Source organism: Taeniopygia guttata, chromosome 1 (assembly GCF_048771995.1).
Source record: "Taeniopygia guttata chromosome 1, bTaeGut7.mat, whole genome shotgun sequence".
Classification (NCBI taxonomy): domain Eukaryota; kingdom Metazoa; phylum Chordata; class Aves; order Passeriformes; family Estrildidae; genus Taeniopygia; species Taeniopygia guttata.
In genome coordinates, this window is record NC_133024.1 from 31,092,260 (window position 1) to 31,110,098 (window position 17,839).

The following is a 17,839-nucleotide window of genomic DNA, read 5'->3' on the forward strand; positions in this document are numbered from 1 at the left end:
CTTTTACCACTGGGTGTCTGAGGAAAATGGAGCCTGGTGGCATCCAGAGATTTGAGTTCCCAGGAATATCCAATGTCCCCAACTTCCCCCTGATCTCAGCAGTGATGTGGACAGGGACAGGGACCTGACTCCATGATGTGTAATTCCTGTGGCAGCAGCACAGAGCCATTGCTGCCCCCAGGGGATTGTGGACATGGGTACCCTGCCATGCTCACAATTCTGGGAGAGCAAAAGCCACAGCCAGAGCAGCAGCCAGCATTGCCTGTCCCTGCATGTCCCTGTGGCGAGTGGCAATAAGGGAAAGTGATTATATTTGGGGAAAGGCTGTGGGGTACCTGGTTCCTTTTGCAGCCCTTGGTGCTGGCAGCTCTCCCTCTGTCCCCCTGTGTCCCAGCCAGGTGCCCGCACTTCCACGCAGCCTTTGCCCACCCTTTCCCCTTCTGTCCTTGGCACCCCTCTTGTCCCTTTCCTTGTGTCCTGCCATCTCTTTGTGTCCTACCATGGGGCCATTGCTGCACCAAGGAGTGTGGGTGCTGCTGGCCCCATGCAGGTGCCAGACAGAGGCTTGGTCACATCAGGGCACCTGGGGCACTGCGGAGCTTCCTGCAGGTGCAGGCACATCACAGGGCTCTGGGGACAGAGTGACACAGGGGATGCTCTTCCCTCCTGCTCCCCTCATTGCTTCCTAAGCCGCTTATTGTGAGCATGGGCAGAATGTTTGGGGGTGACAAGGGCTCAGCAGACTACGATTGCACCCCACCTCTCAATGCCTGGGAAACAAAAAATTGCAAATCCACTCTGTGCATTTGATGACCCCATTAGGCAGAAGAGGATCAGTGGGGTGAGGTCTGAGGGAGAGAGGGCAGGTGGCAGAATGGGCACCTGGCTGGGCTGTGAGGGGGCACAGGGAGACCTGCCAACACTGAGGGTTGCAAAAGGGAGCATGGACCCCGTGGTCTTGCCCAAAATAGAACCAATTCCTCCCATTGCCACATACTGTGAGATAAGAAGGGAGAGCAGTCCTGGCCATTGACCTGCCGTGGCCTCAGCTCTGGGATGGGGGTGATGGGTGTGCAGGTGGCACCATCTGTGCTCCACTGTGGGCAATGAAAGCTCAGTCCCATGGATGCAGTTCCCCTTGTGGCATTTGGTCCCATCTCTGTCCCCGTCGCATGTCCTCATGCCCCATGCAGGATTCCATGCAGCAGGGCACTCGCAGTGAGATGTTCCACACCGGTCTCTGCTGCCGAGTTCAGGCTGGCAGTCATGGACAGAGCCTGCTCAATGTCCCTGGAGTGCTCACATCCTGAGCCCATGGCAGGGAGGAGTGGGGGAGGTGACATCCCCAGCAGCACCGCTGCCTGCAGCCTGGCCACACCAGGGAGCAGCAGCTGGACCCACTCCCACAGGACCCCAAAACTGAACACGCTGGGTGGGTGAGATAGCATAGGAAAGGATGGGAGAGGAGCCGGGCACCTCTCCTCATTGTCCCCCCCGGCTCCTGGCCCAGACTCCCTGAGGCCTTCACCTGACCCGGCCTGGGGGTCCCACCACATCAGCCCCACTCCATGGCTGGCCAGGACTGCTGTCCCTCCTTATCTTGCAGTATGTGGCAATTGGAGGCATTGGTTCTATTTTGGGCAAGGCCGCGGGGTCCTTCCTCCATTTTGCAACCCTCAGTGTTGGCAGGTCTCCCGCTGTCCCCTCACAGCCCAGCCAGGTGCCCATTCTGCCACCTGCCCTCGCCCCCTCAGGCCTCAACCACTGCTCCTCTTCTCCCTTTCTGGCTGCTCCTGGCATCCAGGGCTGCCCAGGGCTGCCCTGAGCTTTGCACACACTGGCAGCCTCATGCTTTTAGGATTTCTGGCTCACCATGGAGCTTCCTGAAGGTTCAGAGACATCTTAGTGTCCTCCCAGGGTGGCCTCAGGGTGGAACACATCTGCCCAGGGGCTGGAGTTTCACTGTGAATATCATGATTTGAGCCCTGCTTGAAGCTCAGCCCCACTTAGCTGCTCTGTCACTACCATCAAGTGGGCTGGGGGAGAGAACTGGAGAGGGAAAAAGAGAGAAAACTCATGGGTAGAAATGAAGACAGCTCACAGAAAAAGCAGAAGTTGCACAAGTAAGCAAATCTAAAGGACGAATTAGTTCACCCCTTCCCACTGGCACTCAGGAGTTCAGTCACCTGCAGGAGAGCAGGGCTCCACTGCGTGTCATGGTGACCTGGCAGGACGACTGCTGTCACTCTGGCTGTGCCCCTCTTCCTTCTCCTGACAGCTCCATGTGCTGAGCAGGGTGCCACACTCCCTTGCCTTGGTACCACAGAGGGAAAAGAGAGGAGGATGTGCCCAGGATGATACAGAGACACTTGGGGACACATGTGGTGGCAGGATCTGCACTCTGAGCTGGGGCTGGGCTTGGGGCAGGACTCCCCAGGAGGGCACAGGTCTGTGTCCAACGTCAGGGCTGGTGCAAACTCACTGGGCAACCTTTTCTTTTGTGTCCCCAACCTCAGATTAAAATGTTGCTTCCTTTTCTTGACACCAACACCACAAGAGCTGATGCCTGATTGCTGTGTACAAAAAAAGGGTGAATCTGCCCAACACTCAGCCCAGTCAGGCAAGAGCCAGCGGCAGCAGAGCTGTAGGTCTCAGCACATCTCACCTCCCTCAAGACCCCAGCTCCATGTCCAGACATGCCAGCTCTGGGTTACACTGGAGATTCCCATCTTCTCTCTCCTGATCAGGCCATTTCTCTCAGCTGCTGACACCTCTCTGGCTTTGCCTTGTCCTGCCCCAGCGTGGGCAGCAGGGACAGGGTCTCCAGCCAGCTGTGGTTGTGTGAACTGCTGAGGGGACTGGGGGCTCTGGAAGGGGCAGCTGAGGGCAGACCCAGAAGTGCCCTCTCTGAAAGGGTCCTGGCCAGGTTCTAGGCAGGACAAGGACAGTTCTGAGGGGTTTGGGACAACCAGAGTCATGGGAGATGTGTCAGCAGGAGGTACTGGGGAAGACATGGGTTCATGTGGAGATACATGAGGTGATTATTTCCCTTCTCCTGAGCCATGGTCTGTGGTGGGCTCCTCAGGAGGATGGTGAATTGTGGACAGGGGGCCCAAACACCATTTCTGTGTGGCCACAGAGACCCAAGGAGCTCACTGCACCACCATCCAGAAGTCTGGCTTTTGTAGGAAAGCAGCTGTCAATCAGCAAGTTGATGAGAATCTCCGGTGTATCCCAATGCCAGAATGCCTGGACATGGAGCTGGGCTCGTGAGGTGCTGAGACCTACAGCTCTACTGCCCCTCACCGTTACATGACTGGGCCAAGAGTTGGGCAGATTCACCCTTTTTTTGTGAAACTAAATCAGGCATCACTTATTGTAGGGTTGGTGTCAACAAAAGGAATAAACATTTCATCATGGGGCTGGAGACAAAAAGGAACAGGTTGCTCAGTGATTTTGCTCAGGCCCCGACAGTGGGCACAGATCTGGGTCATCTGGTTGAGTGCAAGATGGCCCAGCACACAGCAGGCCATTGCACTAGGTGGTCTCTGAAGATCCCTTCTAACCCAAACAATCCCATGAATTTGGGATCCTTTGTCCCGTTCACATACCCCAGCATTGCCCTGGGAAGATCCCACCTCACAGAGCCAGTGTCCCACTTCCCCTCCCTGGGGCACTCCATGAGTGAAAGCAGCACACTGACAACACTGGCTTCCCAGGGATTCTTTTATTAGCAGAAACAGGGGGAAATGCCCTTGGAGTCCAGGTGCCAGCTGGAAAAGGGCTTGACAATCTCAAGAGAATGTTGGCGGTCGGGCCCACATCACAACATTCCCAATTTTACGCCACTCTTTGAAAATAAAGAGGAGGCTGCATGCCTGCAGCTCTTCCAATGGCCTTCCCAGCACAGCCAGAGGCTTCTTCCTATGAGGATAAGGCACCATCTGGTTCTGCCGTGGTCACAACCATCTCCGGAGTCGGTGCCAGGGCCGGGAGATCCCATCAGCTGCCACGGAGTGGGGAATGCCAGCGAGGCTGGGGAGAGCCTGCAGTGCTCAGCGACGGGGACGTCTTGTGCTTCCTGACACCAGCGCCGGTCCTGCAACAGCAGCATTCCTTAACTCCAAGGCTCATGCCAGGGGGACACAGCACCCTCAGCCCTGAAGCCCTGCAGTCTCTGCACAGGGCAATGGGACAGGCTCCCTCCTGCAGCATGGAGAGGGAGATCCAGCCCCAGCTGAGGGGTCAGCCCCCATTTCAAGGCCCTTCCCAGCAGGTCCCCAGCCCTGCACTCTTGGGCACCTCTCCCAAGAGGGAGGCCACCCACTGCCTTGCTGCCCCTGGACTCTGCATGTCCCCAGCTCTTACCTGGCGGCCAGGACAGGGTCACCAGCTGGGCTGCCCCTCGCTGGGGCTGATCTGCTCCAGGATCTGGCTGTACCTCCGGGTCAGGGCGTTGGTGTCCCTGGTGAGGTGGGTGAGGACCTGCTGCAGCCCATTCAGGTGGTGGGACAGGCGCTCCTCGAGCTGGGCATCCTCGGCCTCGTTGCTGTCCGAGGATGTGTCCACGTCGGCGTCGGCACCGCTGGGGCTCTGGTCAGCGACAGAGGCCAGGCCTTTCTCCACCATGGGCTTGATGGCCTTGAGGAGCTGGTAGCGCTCGTAGAGGTCCGTGCGGCTCTCTGCAGCCGGGGCTGCCCCCTCCTGCTGCGGGAAGACCCCTCGGAGCAGGCTGGGGAACATCACCTCCCGCTCCATCTTCTGCGTGGCTGAGAAGTACTGCTCCATGGCCCTTCTGCTGCTGCTCTGGCAGTGCTGCTCTGGCCTCTCCTGACACTGTCACCTGCTCCCTGTCCCTGCGGGGGCTTTTTATGCACTGCTGGGGCACGTCCCTCCCCTGCTGTCCTCCCCTGCCACCCCGGTTGGGCTGGATGGCCTTGGGGTGGGGCTTGGCTCCAGCCCAGCCGGGGCTCGGCCCTGCAGTGTCCCTGGCTCTGTGCAATCTTTCCTGGCCCAGGCTCCCCGTGACCTTCACCCGAGCTGGCCGGGGGTCCTGCTGCTTCCCCATGCCAGGAACTGCGGGGGTAGCAAGGAGGAGAGGTGCCCAGGGCCTCTCCCATTCTGTCCTGGATTATCTCAAATCCCAACGCATTCAGTTCTGGAGCCCTCTGGGTGTGGGTCCAGCTCTTGCCCCCCAGTTTGGGTAGGCTGCAGGGGACTGTCACCTCTCTTCCTTCCTGCTGCCATGCACTCAGGATGTGAACTCTACAGGGACATTGAGCAATTCCTTTGGCAAACTTAGGGAGATCTGGAACACTCTGGAAATTCACTGGAACTTTGTCCCACTGGGTGTCTGGGGACAATGGAGCCTGCTGGTGTCTAGAGATTTGGGTACTCAGGAATATCCAATGTCCCCAACCTCCCACTGAGCTCAGAAGGGATGTGGACAGGGACAGGGACCTGACTCCATGATGTGTAATTCCTGTGGCAGCAGCACAGAGCCATTGCTGGCCCCAGGAGATTGTGGACATGGGTACCCTGCCACGGTTAAAATTCTGGGAGAGCAAAAGCCACAGTCAGGGCAGCAGCCAGCATTGCCTGTCCCTGCATGTCCCTGTGGCGAGTGGCAATAAGGGAAAGTGATTATATTTGGGGAAAGGCTGTGGGGTACCTGGTTCCTTTTGCAGCCCTTGGTGCTGGCAGCTCTCCCTCTGTCCCCCTGTGTCCCAGCCAGGTGCCCGCACTGCCACACAGCCTTTGCCCACCCTTTCCCCTCCCATCCCCGGCACTCCTCTTGTCCCTTTCCTTGTGTCCTGCCATCTCTTTGTGTCCTGCCATGGGGCCATTGCTGCACCAAGGAGTGTGGGTGCTGCTGGCCCCGTGCAGGTGCCAGACAGAGGCTTGGCCACATCAGGGCACCTGGGGCACTGCGGATCTTCCTGCAGGTGCAGGCACATCACAGGGCTCTGGGGACAGAGGGACACAAGGGATGCTTTGCCCTCCTAATGCTCCCACCACTTCTCAAGCTGCTCCTAGGGAGCATGGGCAGAATATTTGGGGGTGACAGGGGCTCATCAGACTCTGATTGCTCTCCTGCTCCTCTTGCTTGGGACACGAATAATTGCCAAATCCACTCTGTGCATTTGATGCCCCCATTAGGGAGAAGAGGGGCAGTGGGTTCGGGTCTGAGGGAGAGAGGGCAGGGGGCAGAATGGGCACCTGGCTGGGCTGTGAGGGGACAGCGGGAGACCTGCCAACATGAGGGTTGCAAAAGGGAGGAAGGAACCTGTGGTCTTACCCAAAATAGAACCAATTTCTCCAATTGCCACATACTGTGAGATAAGAAGGGAGAGCAGTCCTGGCCATTGACCTGCCGTGGCCTCAGCTCTGGGATGGGGGTGATGGGTGTGCAGGTGGCACCATCTGTGCTCCACTGTGGGCAATGAAAGCTCAGTCCCATGGATGCAGTTCCCCTTGTGGCATTTGGTCCCATCTCTGTCCCCGTCGCATGTCCTCATGCCCCATGCAGGATTCCATGCAGCAGGGCACTCGCAGTGAGATGTTCCACACCGGTCTCTGCTGCCGAGTTCAGGCTGGCAGTCATGGACAGAGCCTGCTCAATGTCCCTGGAGTGCTCACATCCTGAGCCCATGGCAGGGAGGAGTGGGGGAGGTGACATCCCCAGCAGCACCGCTGCCTGCAGCCTGGCCACACCAGGGAGCAGCAGCTGGACCCACTCCCACAGGACCCCAAAACTGAACACGCTGGGTGGGTGAGATAGCATTGGAAAGGATGGGAGAGAAGCCAGACACCTCTCCTCACTGTCCCCCCCGGCTCCTGGCCCAGACTCCCTGAGGCCTTCACCTGACCCGGCCTGGGGGTCCCACCACATCAGCCCCGCTCCATGGCTGGTCAGGACTGCTGTCCCTCCTTATCTTGCAGTATGTGGCAATTGGAGGCATTGGTTCTATTTTGGGCAAGGCCGCGGGGTCCTTCCTCCATTTTGCAACCCTCAGTGTTGGCAGGTCTCCCGCTGTCCCCTCACAGCCCAGCCAGGTGCCCATTCTGCCACCTGCCCTCGCCCCCTCAGACCTCAACCACTGCTCCTCTTCTCCCTTTCTGGCTGCTCCTGGCATCCAGGGCTGCCCAGGGCTGCCCTGAGCTTTGCACACACTGGCAGCCTCATGCTCTCAGGATTTCTGGCTCACCATGGAGCTTCCTGAAGGTTCAGAGACATCTTAGTGTCCTCCCAGGGTGGCCTCAGGGTGGAACACATCTGCCCAGGGGTTGGAGTTTCAGTGTGGATATCATGATTTGAGCCCTGCTGGAAACTCCGCCCCACTCAGCTGCTCTGTCACTACCATCAAGTGGGCTGGGGGAGAGAACTGGAGAGGGTAAAAGAGAAAACTCATGGGGAGAAGTGAAGAGCGCCCCACAGGAGTAGGAAAAGCTGCACAAAACCCCAAAGCAAAAGGAGGAATTCATTCACCCCTTCCCACTGGCACTCAGGAGTTCAGTCACCTGCAGGAGAGCAGGGCTCCACTGCGTGTCATGGTGACCTGGCAGGACGACTGCTGTCACTCTGGCTGTGCCCCTCTTCCTTCTCCTGACAGCTCCATGTGCTGAGCAGGGTGCCACACTCCCTTGCCTTGGTACCATAGAGGGAAAAGAGAGGAGGATGTGCCCAGGATGATACAGAGACACTTGGGGACACATGTGGGGGCAGGATCTGCAATCTGAGCTTTGGCTGGGGCTGGGGCTAGACCCCCCAGGAGTGCACAGGTCGGGGCTGAGCTTGCCCAAACCTGGGGTTCTGGGGCAGCAAAGACCTGAGGATATCAGTGCAGCTGCTGGGGACCCTGGTGGTCCTGAGCAGCCTCCCCAGGGACCCAAACTAAGACTGGGCACCCCAGTTCAGCTCAGCCCAAACCCAGCCAGGCGTCACCCCCGTGGTGGCTGTGCTGTGCTCCAGCAGCACTCCTTGACCTCCTGCTCCTGCCATCCCTGCTGGCAGTGGCAGCTCCCCAGCTCTCCCCAGTGTCTCCCTGCATGATATGATAGGTATGGGCTTGCAATTTTGGCTGATGGGGTCCCCAGAGGCACAGAGTGGATTTGGCAAATATTCATGTCCCAAGGATAAGGAGCTGGGGAGGAATCGTAGTCTGCTGAGTCCCTGTCACCCCCAAACATTCTGCCCATGGTCTCCAGGAGTAGCTTGGGAAGTGATGGGAGCATTAGGAGGACACACCATCCCCTTGTCCCTCTGTCCCCAGAGCCCTGTGATGTGCCTGCACCTGCAGGAAGATCCGCAGTGCCTCAGGTGCCCTGATGTGACCAAGCCTCTGTCTGGCACCTGCACGGGGCCAGCAGCACCCACACTCCTTGGTGCAGCAATGGCCCCATGGCAGGACACAAAGAGATGGCAGGACACAAGGAAAGGGACAAGAGGGGTGCCAAGGACAGAAGGGGAAAGGGTGGGTAAAGGCTGCGTGGCAGTGCGGGCACCTGGCTGGGACACAGGGGGACAGAGGGAGAGCTGCCAGCACCAAGGGCTGCAAAAGGAACCAGGTACCCCACAGCCTTTCCCCAAATAGAACCACTTTCCCTGATTGCCACATGCCTCAGGGACATGCAGGGACAGGCAATGCTGGCTGCTGCTCTGGCTGTGGCTTTTGCTCTCCCAGAATTGTGACCGTGGCAGGGTACCCATGTCCACAATCCCCTGGGGGCAGCAATGGCTCTGTGCTGCTGCCACAGGAATTACACATCATGGAGTCAGGTCCCTGTCCCTGTCAACATCCCTGATGAGTTCAGGGGGAGGTTGGGATCATTGGACATTGGCACCCAAATCTCTGGACACTGGCAAGCTCCATTTTTCCCCAGACACCCAGTCTGGAGACAGACAAGGCTCCAGTGAATTTCCAGAGTGTTCCAAGTTTCTGATTGTCTGCCAAGCATGTTGCTCAATGCACTAAGTATGTCAATACTTAGTGCTGCCATGCACTAAGCATTGACATACTTAGTGCATGGCAGCATAAACGAGGGGAAGTGACAGTCCCCTGCAGCCGTCCCAAACTGGGGGGCTGGAGTTGGACCCACACGCAGAGGGCTCCAGAACTGAACGCGTTGGGATTTGAGATAATCCAGAACAGAATGGGAGAGGCCCTGGGCACCTCTCCTCCTTGCTACCCCCGCAGTTCCTGGCATGGGGAAGCAGCAGGACCCCCGGCCAGCTCGGGTGAAGGCCACGGGGAGCCTGGGCCAGGAAAGATTGCACAGAGCCAGGGACACTGCAGGGCCGAGCCCCGGCTGGGCTGGAGCCAAGCCCCACCCCAAGGCCATCCAGCCCAACCGGGGTGGCAGGGGAGGACAGCAGGGGAGGGACGTGCCCCAGCAGTGCATAAAAAGCCCCCTCAGGGACAGGGAGCAGGTGACAGTGTCAGGAGAGGCCAGAGCAGCACTGCCAGAGCAGCAGCAGAAGGGCCATGGAGCAGTACTTCTCAGCCACGCAGAAGATGGAGCGGGAGGTGATGTTCCCCAGCCTGCTCCGAGGGGTCTTCCCGCAGCAGGAGGGGGCAGCCCCGGCTGCAGAGAGCCGCACGGACCTCTACGAGCGCTACCAGCTCCTCAAGGCCATCAAGCCCATGGTGGAGAAAGGCCTGGCCTCTGTCGCTGACCAGAGCCCCAGCGGTGCCGACGCCGACGTGGACACATCCTCGGACAGCAACGAGGCCGAGGATGCCCAGCTCGAGGAGCGCCTGTCCCACCACCTGAATGGGCTGCAGCAGGTCCTCACCCACCTCACCAGGGACACCAACGCCCTGACCCGGAGGTACAGCCAGATCCTGGAGCAGATCAGCCCCAGCGAGGGGCAGCCCAGCTGGTGACCCTGTCCTGGCCGCCAGGTAAGAGCTGGGGACATGCAGAGTCCAGGGGCAGCAAGGCAGTGGGTGGCCTCCCTCTTGGGAGAGGTGCCCAAGAGTGCAGGGCTGGGGACCTGCTGGGAAGGGCCTTGAAATGGGGGCTGACCCCTCAGCTGGGGCTGGATCTCCCTCTCCATGCTGCAGAAGGGAACCCGTCCCATTGCCCTGTGCAGAGACTGCAGGGATTCAGGGCTGAGGGTGCTGTGTCCCCCTGGCATGAGCCTTGGAGTTAAGGAATGCTGCTGTTGCAGGACCAGCGCTGGTATCAGGAAGCACAAGACGTCCCCGTCGCTGAGCACTGCAGGCTCTCCCCAGCCTCGCTGGCATTCCCCACTCCGTGGCAGCTGATGGGATCTCCCGGCCCTGGCACCGACTCCGGAGATGGTTGTGACCACGGCAGAACCAGATGGTGCCTTATCCTCATAGGAAGAAGCCTCTGGCTGTGCTGGGAAGGCCATTGGAAGAGCTGCAGGCTCGTAGTCTGCTCTTTATTTTCAAGGAGTGGCAGGAAGTTGGGAATGTTGTGATGTGGGCCCAACCGCCAACATTCCCTTGAGTTTGTTAAGCCCTTTTCCAGCTGGTACCTGGACTCCAAGGGCATTTCCCCCTGTTTCTGCTAATAAAAGAATCCCTGGGAATCCAGTGTTATCAGTGTGCTGATTTCACTCATGGAGTGCCCCAGGGAGGGGCAGGGGGACACTGGCTCTGCGGGGTGGGATCTTCCCAGGGCAATGCTGGGGAATGTGAAAGGGACACAGAATCCCAAATTCATGGGATTGTTTGGGTTGGCAGGGATCTTCAGAGGCCACCTAGTGCAATGGCCTGCTGTGTGCTGGGCCATCTTGCACTAGACCATGTGGCTCAGAACTTTGTCCAACCTCAGGGCCTGTGCAAAGACACTGGCAACATGTTCCTTTGTGTCACTAGCCTCAGGATAAAATGTTTCTTCCTTTTCTTGTCTCCAACCCCACAAAAGCTGATGCTTGATTGCTGTGTGCAAAATGGGTGAATCTGCCCGACACTCAGCCCAGTCAGGCAACGGCCAGGGGCAGCAGAGCTGTAGGTCTCAACACATCTCACCTCCCTCAAGGCCCCATCTCCATGTCCAGACATGCCAGCTCTGGGTTACACTGGAGATTCCCATCTTCTCTCTCCTGATCAGGCCACTTCTCTCAGCTGCTGACACCTCTCTGGCTTTGCCTTGTCCTGCCCCAGCGTGGGCAGCAGGGACAGGGTCTCCAGCCAGCTGTGGTTGTGTGAACTGCTGAGGGGACTGGGGGCTCTGGAAGGGGCAGCTGAGGGCAGACCCAGAAGTGCCCTCTCTGAAAGGGTCCTGGCCAGGTTCTAGGCAGGACAAGGACAGTTCTGAGGGGTTTGGGACAACCAGAGTCATGGGAGATGTGTCAGCAGGAGGCACTGGGGAAGACATGGTTTCATGTGGAGATACATGAGGTGACATTTTCCCCCTCCTTAGCCGTGGCCCTAGGTGAGCTCCCCAGGAGGATGGTTAGCTGAGGACAGTTGCCCAAACACCAGTTCTGTGGCCATAGAGACTCAAGGAGCTCACTGCACCAGTACCATGAAGTGCTGCTTTTCCAGGAAAACAACTGCCAGACTATTAATTTTCCCAAATAATGGCAAACACAATTCCCTCCCAACAGAGTGAGAATTTCAGAGCTGATCTGCTCTCCATGTCTCTCGCCAGCCTGGGCAAATTAGCAGCCTTGTCTTATCCAGAGGAAATGGAGCGTGAGGGGCATACTGGGAGAGACCTGGGCCATTGCCTTTGCAATGGCACCTCTGGCTGGGCCATGATGGAGCTCTTCCTTTTGAGATCTTCAGTCTCCATGCTGATTGCAGAGGCAGCTGTTGAACCATAAGGAATGGATGGAGACTGGTCCCTGGTGGGGAGGGGAACCACAGACAGGGAAATGTCCCTCTGGTGCTCTGTCTGGCTGTTGCTCAAGGGTGGGATCTGTGTCCCCTGGAGAACACGGCTGGCTGTGCTGGTTTAGGCTGGGGTGGAGTTAATTTTCTTTTCTTGTTTCTGTTCTGCCACTGTGGTGAGGGGACTGCAGCACATGGAAACTTGGGAGGAGATACTGGTGGGATAACTCATCCCAGCCCACCCAAGGGATGTTCCAGACCATATGTCATCAGTATATAAAGTAGGAGGAAGAGGTGAGCCACACTTGGAATGATGGCCTTTGTCTTCCCAGGTCAGCATTACTTGTGATGGACCCTGCAGTCCTGCTGAACACCCACCTGCCCATGGGAAGCGGTGAATGAATTCCTTGCTTTGCTCTGTTTGCATGCATGGCTTTTGCTTTCCCTATTACATTGGTTTTGGTTCAGCCCACACCTTTTCTCATTCCTGCCCTTGATTCTCTCTCTGATCCTGCTGGTGGGGCAGTGAGTGACACCCCCGGCTGGGGTGTAACCCTGCTGGTGTCGCAGCGAGGGACACCTGCAGTCACTGCAGCGATGGCTTTGGGCTTGGGCAGCGCTCAGCAGCTGCAGAGGCTCATGGTGCCCCAGGGAAGTGTCCCAGCAGGACACGGGGCGAGGCACTGACCACGGCTGCTGAACAGGACCAGTGGGAGATGCAGGATGTCCCCAAAGGCCCGTGACCCAGGGCAGCTGGAAGGGCTTGCTGACGTGTTGTGGGCCGCCTGCATCCCCCCAGGACCCGTGGGTCTGTCTCTGAGAGCCGCTGTCCCTCCAGCTGGCCCCGAGCCCGGTGTGTCACAGGAACCTCCTGCCTGCTCTGATTGCAGGGATTGCACCACGCTGCCCCAGGGTGAGCCACGGCCTGACGGGCCCTGCCGCTGGCCACTGCTGCTGGCCACAGCTGGTAAGAGCTTTCTGCACTGGTCCCAGTGGGATGTTGGCAGACAGGGCAGATCTGGCATCTGTGGCAGGGGGTGTTGGCTCTGTGCTGCCCTGGACAGGCTCCCAGGGCACCCACACTGTTGCTGGCCAGCACGGGGAAAGTTCTTCTTCCAGATTGTTCAAGCAAATCAGAATGGCAGTGCTTCTTTTAAATCTGTTTAGAGACATCATATCCACGAGAGAGCAGTGACATGGGACAGGGCTCAGTGTGAGGAAGACAAGAGATAAAGCCCAGTTTTGACCCAAAATGCTAAATGAGTAAGGATTCCCAAATCCCAAATCAACACAACCTCTTCACCCCCAAATATGGTCAGTGTTTGGATTCAGGAGCCAGCAACCAAGTGAGAAAACAGAAAGTTTGAATCCTTATTATTAGCAAAGAAAAATCAACATAATAATAAAAAACACGGAGATGGAATTAAGTAGGGAGAGCATGTATTTTGTTAGCTGTTTAGAAAGAACGTCACAGCGAGACTTTGGGTACAGCATCAACAGGGGCTGGCCAAGAACATGTTCAAAGGTCAGGAGAACTGCTACTGAGAAATAAAAAATATCAACTTACAGATCTGCTCTCTGGGTTTTATACAATATATGTTTTGTGAACAACTTGCCATTCTTGCTATTAAAAGAACTGAAAAAAAATTAATGAAAGTTATTATTCTGTTACAAGTATCAGTAATCCACGTTCTGACAAACCATAAAGGAACAGAAGAGCAAATAATTAAACAATAACTATTTAATGAAGCTTTTATTACATGAAAGTGAGTAAAGTTTCATCTTTTAAGCCATGGACGGTTCAAGAGTTGCAGCCACCCTGCTGAAGTTCTCAGGATGGCAGGAATTCTTTCTGTGTTGTGTCACCACTCAGCGAATTGGGTAGAAATCCTCCAAGAGCTGCCCTATTCTTTTCTTTTCTGCAAGAGGCAGGAAAACCTAATCAGCATTTGAGATCGATGTGGAAGATGTTTCATATTAAATCTTTGATGTCAACAAAGCCACCAAAAATCTGATTTTTGCTACCCACAGCAAATTATTAGCTTGCTCTTGTAACTAAAGGCACAGTTTTTTTATTTTCTCCCCATACAGCTCTCCACAGGTCCCCGTGGAGGAATCTCAGTAGTAACAGTTTTTTATTTCTACATACTCCTTCCAATATGGCAGATACAGACCACAATCCAACAACCAGAGTCACCCAACTCTATTGTACTGGAAAATGGACAATTTTTACCTAAATTTGCCATGGCATCGTTAGAAATCGTAGATTTTATTCTTGTAACTTCACCATTGCTCTAAGCTAACACCAATTCAGGTTTCCTGCCATTCCTATTTATTCTTTTTTCACCAGTTCTGCTTGTTTTCTGAATATTCATAATGAAATTTCGGCATCTATATGCAACAGGCATTTTACAGGAATAGACAGTACAATTGTGAAGTTACAAGAATAAAATCTGTGATTTCTAATTTCCGTTATTTCTTCTTCAATGGTACAAGTTTGGTGTGTCCCTTTTTTTTTTTTTTCTTGCTCTGCTACTTTTATACTAAAATGAGCTTTTAGGAGGAAGAGGCAGTCATCGATGCAGAACAACAGCTCGGTAACAGCATCTATTTTCACATTAGAAAATCCTTTAGACTGCTGCAATTTAGATTGTGAAGGAGCCGGGAAGCCTTAGCCCAGCAAAATCTTTGCACACAGGTTATGGCAGGCTGAGGTCTCTGCTAAAATACCAGGTGAGTGTACCTGTTGGTGACTGGAAGTCCAGCGGGTGGTGCCTGATGTACTCGAAGAGCTCTCTGTCTGCCTTGGCATGCACGTACTCGGCGCGTTTCACCAGCTGGTAGCCAACAAAGTATCCCAGGCTGGCTAACAGGACCTGCCGGTGAATACCTGCAGCAGGAGGAGAGAGGCATTGTCCCCACGTCTCCCAGCTCCCCGCAGGGCCCCACTTTCCCCAGGCCCCCCAGACACTCCTCTCTCCCTGCTTCGCCCCTGACAAGGTCCCTACAGCACCCACAGTTCCCACGGCCCCTGCCAGGCCCCCCTTTCCTCAGGGCTCCTTCCCCTTCCCACCACCCACCCCCTTCAGGGAGTCACCTCAGATCCTCTCCACCTCCAAACCATGTCCCTTTCCCAGCCCCTCCCAATCCCCCAGCTCCCTCACTTCGGGGCTCCCACCCCTTGGCTCCCATCCCCACAGTCACACAGAGAACTCCCTTCCCTCCAGGGCTCCCTCTCTTCCCCTCCTCACTTCATTTACCCCTCAGTGACACCCCCTCTTCCCAGGCCCCCATATTCCCTTTATCACCTCTAGCCTCGGATCCTGGGGCTTCCTCCCCAGCCCCAGCCCCCGTCACCCTCAAGGTCACCCCAAATCCGCCCGTCCGCCCGCATTTCCTCTCCAGTCCCTCATTCCTCGCTGTTTCGCCTTCCCCCTTCATTGATCCCTCAGTGACCCCAAACCCCGCACAGCCCACAGCCCCTCACCTCCGCCCTCCCTCGCACCCGCTCCGTTCCCCGTCCCCTCAGGCTGCCCCCGTCCCCCCGCACCGGCTCGGAAGATGGGGCGCTGGTTAAAGGCGTTGTCCATCAGCGCCGACATCCACCCCACGAACCCGAGCCACACCGAGCCCTTGTTGAGGAGCGGCGGCGGCGGCAGCGCCCGCGACTCGTCGGGCAGGAACGCCATGGCTGCCGCCGCCCAAGGTGCCCGCGGGAGCGGTGCGGCGGCTGCGCCTTCCCCCGCCGGCCCGCGCCGCGCTCCCTCGTTCCGCCGCCTTCCCCGGCTATGGCTATTTTACCAAAACACCGCCCCGAAAGCCAGCTCCCACAAATCCCACAAATCCAGCTCCCACAAATCCCACAAACCCATCCCAAACTCTCAGGCTGAGCGGCCTTAACCGGGTCGAGGAGGGGGTTATATCAGCCCTAACCCCACTGGGTGAGGTGGCCCTGCTGCAGGGCCAGCGAGGCCGGCCGAGAAGTAAATTAGGGGGTTAATTAATTAATTAATTTTAAGAGCTCAGAATAAAGTCTGAGACCTAACACATAGTATTAGTTTTTTCGGGTTTAACTAAAACGAATTCACATTAAGTAATTTGCCACTGTAGCAGGATAGACGGAACCGTTGAAGAAACCTGCATTAACAAAACACATCACAGCTCCCAAAGGCTTCTCAGCCTCTTTCCTCAAAGCGTATTATTTAGCCTTTGTCCATGAAAGGAAAGCCCATGTCTTTACACACAGTTTGATGGGTGAAGGTATGGGTGTTAACATCTTTGAAAGGGGTCTGAATGTCTCTGCTGGCTTAGGGCAGCAGGTTTGTTGCAGAGCCCTGACACCTTGGCTCCTGAAACAGACCCAGGTCTGCACAAGCCTGAATTCCTGAGCTTTGGGGTAAAACAGGAGGTTCAAGGCGGGGAAGATGTGGTAGGCAGATCGGGAAGGCTGTACCTTCTTAATGCCTCAGCAATGGGGAAAGGAAGGGGGAAACGTGCGGCCAGGAGTTTAGGACCAAGGGAGGCTGCACCCCCGAAACCTGGAGAGAGAAAACCCTGCGGGTGTGTGCCCCAGTGGGCTCTTCCCCTTTATTCAAATAAAGCTGAAGGACTCCTCTGTCTCCTTTTTGGACATAAACCTCTGGGGTTTGTGGATTTTCCAGACATCCACACGGAGGAGGTCGGGCAGTTGCTGCTCTGCAGCAGGAGACACTTCAGTTGAACCTGGGATCATACAATGATGATGTACAGCCACTCCCAGTCACAGGTTTAACTTCACAGAATCACAGACTAGTTTGGGTTGGAAGGGACTAACTGGTCATATACTCCCAACATCCTGCCAAAGGCAGGGAGAACTTCCACTGGACCAGGCTGCTCTATCCAACCCTGCTTTGAACACTCCCAGGGATGGCATACCCACAGCTTTGCTGTGTGGCCTCTCGGAGGATTTCAGGATGTGCAAAGGCACAGCTGGAGAAGAGCATATTTTTGCATATCACCATTTCCCTACACAGGACAGCCCAGTAGACAGATAAACACAAGCACTGTGGATGCCTAGCCCTGGGCAGAGCTTTGAGGCTCGGAGCTGAGATAAAATACAGGTGCAAGAAGCATTGTGGCACCACTGGCAGCCACAGCAGCTAAAACAACATGGCAAAGCCCTTCATAGTGTAAAAAAAGCAGAAACTGTGAGAAAATAATGAAAACCAGAGTGAGAATGTCTTGAATATAAAATCATTGGCAGTGAAAACTTTAAATGTACAAAGAATTTGTTTACAGAAACATCCAGAGTGATTAATTTACCTGTTGCCCTAACAAGTGCCACTATTTTAAACACCCCAAATATTCAAAGAACTAAAACAGCATAACAATCCCCTTGGCTATCCTTGATGAAGGGGTCCCATACTTTACCTAACATAGAAGAAAGTTCAGAAACTACTGTAAAAAATAGTAATAGTAGTAATAAAAAATCCATCCCTCTCTCCTCCCATTTTTAGGTCAGCACTGGAGTTCAAATTAGACCCCAACATCACAGCAACATCTTCTAGGGATGGTTATGTAGAGTTTAAAAGGTATAATTATTTACTGCAGAAATAACTTCTATTCTTTGAGGAACTTGATTCCACAGAGGCAGAAAACAATCTACCTTTTCCTTAAGTCATTACAGGAACCATGGACACTTGATCTTTTGTTAAGAATTATAGAATTTTACATGAATTACAAATACAGCTAATGCAGCCACATTATCGGGTATGTTTAATAGTATTAAAATACTTCTTAATTTTAGTAGCATGCCTCAATTTGGTCATCTGGTCTACAAAAAAAGAGCTACTAGAAGAATATGAAAGCCTATTTGCGAAGTATCTATGAAACAAGGGTATCAACATGACATGGACATATTAAAATTTGATATTTGAGTGTGCAAGAGTTTGACAAAGCACCTCAGGACAAGTTTCCAGCTACACACTTAGTTGTGTGTGTGTCCCTCAAAAGCAGGGTTTAGACAGGAACAGAAATAAGGCAAGAAATGC

The 17,839-nt window shown here is 55.2% G+C and overlaps 3 protein-coding genes across 3 annotated transcripts; 1 reads left to right on the forward strand and 2 right to left on the reverse strand.

Annotated features, from left to right (window-relative positions):
* Positions 1 to 3,712: 3,712 nt before the first annotated feature.
* Positions 3,713 to 4,861, reverse strand: LOC116808046 (thyroid hormone-inducible hepatic protein). The gene is made up of 2 exons (XM_041715100.2): positions 4,369 to 4,861; positions 3,713 to 4,099 (listed from the first exon to the last, which is right to left on the reverse strand). The coding sequence occupies exon 1, from the start codon at positions 4,786 to 4,788 to the stop codon at positions 4,387 to 4,389; it is 402 nt and encodes a 133-aa protein (XP_041571034.2). The 5' UTR covers positions 4,789 to 4,861; the 3' UTR covers positions 3,713 to 4,099; positions 4,369 to 4,386.
* A 4,557-nt stretch (positions 4,862 to 9,418) lies between these two features.
* Positions 9,419 to 10,561, forward strand: LOC115494437 (thyroid hormone-inducible hepatic protein). The gene is made up of 2 exons (XM_030268654.4): positions 9,419 to 9,905; positions 10,175 to 10,561. Exon 1 carries the CDS (start codon positions 9,486 to 9,488, stop codon positions 9,885 to 9,887), a length of 402 nt encoding a protein of 133 aa, XP_030124514.4. The 5' UTR covers positions 9,419 to 9,485; the 3' UTR covers positions 9,888 to 9,905; positions 10,175 to 10,561.
* Positions 10,562 to 13,536: 2,975 nt separating this feature from the next.
* Positions 13,537 to 15,530, reverse strand: NDUFC2 (NADH:ubiquinone oxidoreductase subunit C2). Its single transcript, NM_001198997.2, has 3 exons — positions 15,361 to 15,530; positions 14,554 to 14,700; positions 13,537 to 13,729 (listed from the first exon to the last, which is right to left on the reverse strand). Exons 1-3 carry the CDS (start codon positions 15,497 to 15,499, stop codon positions 13,680 to 13,682), a joined length of 336 nt encoding a protein of 111 aa, NP_001185926.1. The 5' UTR covers positions 15,500 to 15,530; the 3' UTR covers positions 13,537 to 13,679.
* Positions 15,531 to 17,839: the final 2,309 nt, after the last annotated feature.

Coding starts and splice junctions, on each gene's coding strand:
- LOC115494437 (XM_030268654.4), top strand. CDS start 9,486: ATGGAGCAGTACTTCTCAGCCACGCAGAAGATGGAGCGGGAGGTGATG.
- LOC116808046 (XM_041715100.2), bottom strand. CDS start 4,788: ATGGAGCAGTACTTCTCAGCCACGCAGAAGATGGAGCGGGAGGTGATG.
- NDUFC2 (NM_001198997.2), bottom strand. CDS start 15,499: ATGGCGTTCCTGCCCGACGAGTCGCGGGCGCTGCCGCCGCCGCCGCTC. Junction 14,701..15,360: donor GCGCCCCATCTTCCGAGCCG/GTGCGGGGGGAC, acceptor CTCCTGCTGCAG/GTATTCACCGGCAGGTCCTG. Junction 13,730..14,553: donor GGACTTCCAGTCACCAACAG/GTACACTCACCT, acceptor TGCCTCTTGCAG/AAAAGAAAAGAATAGGGCAG.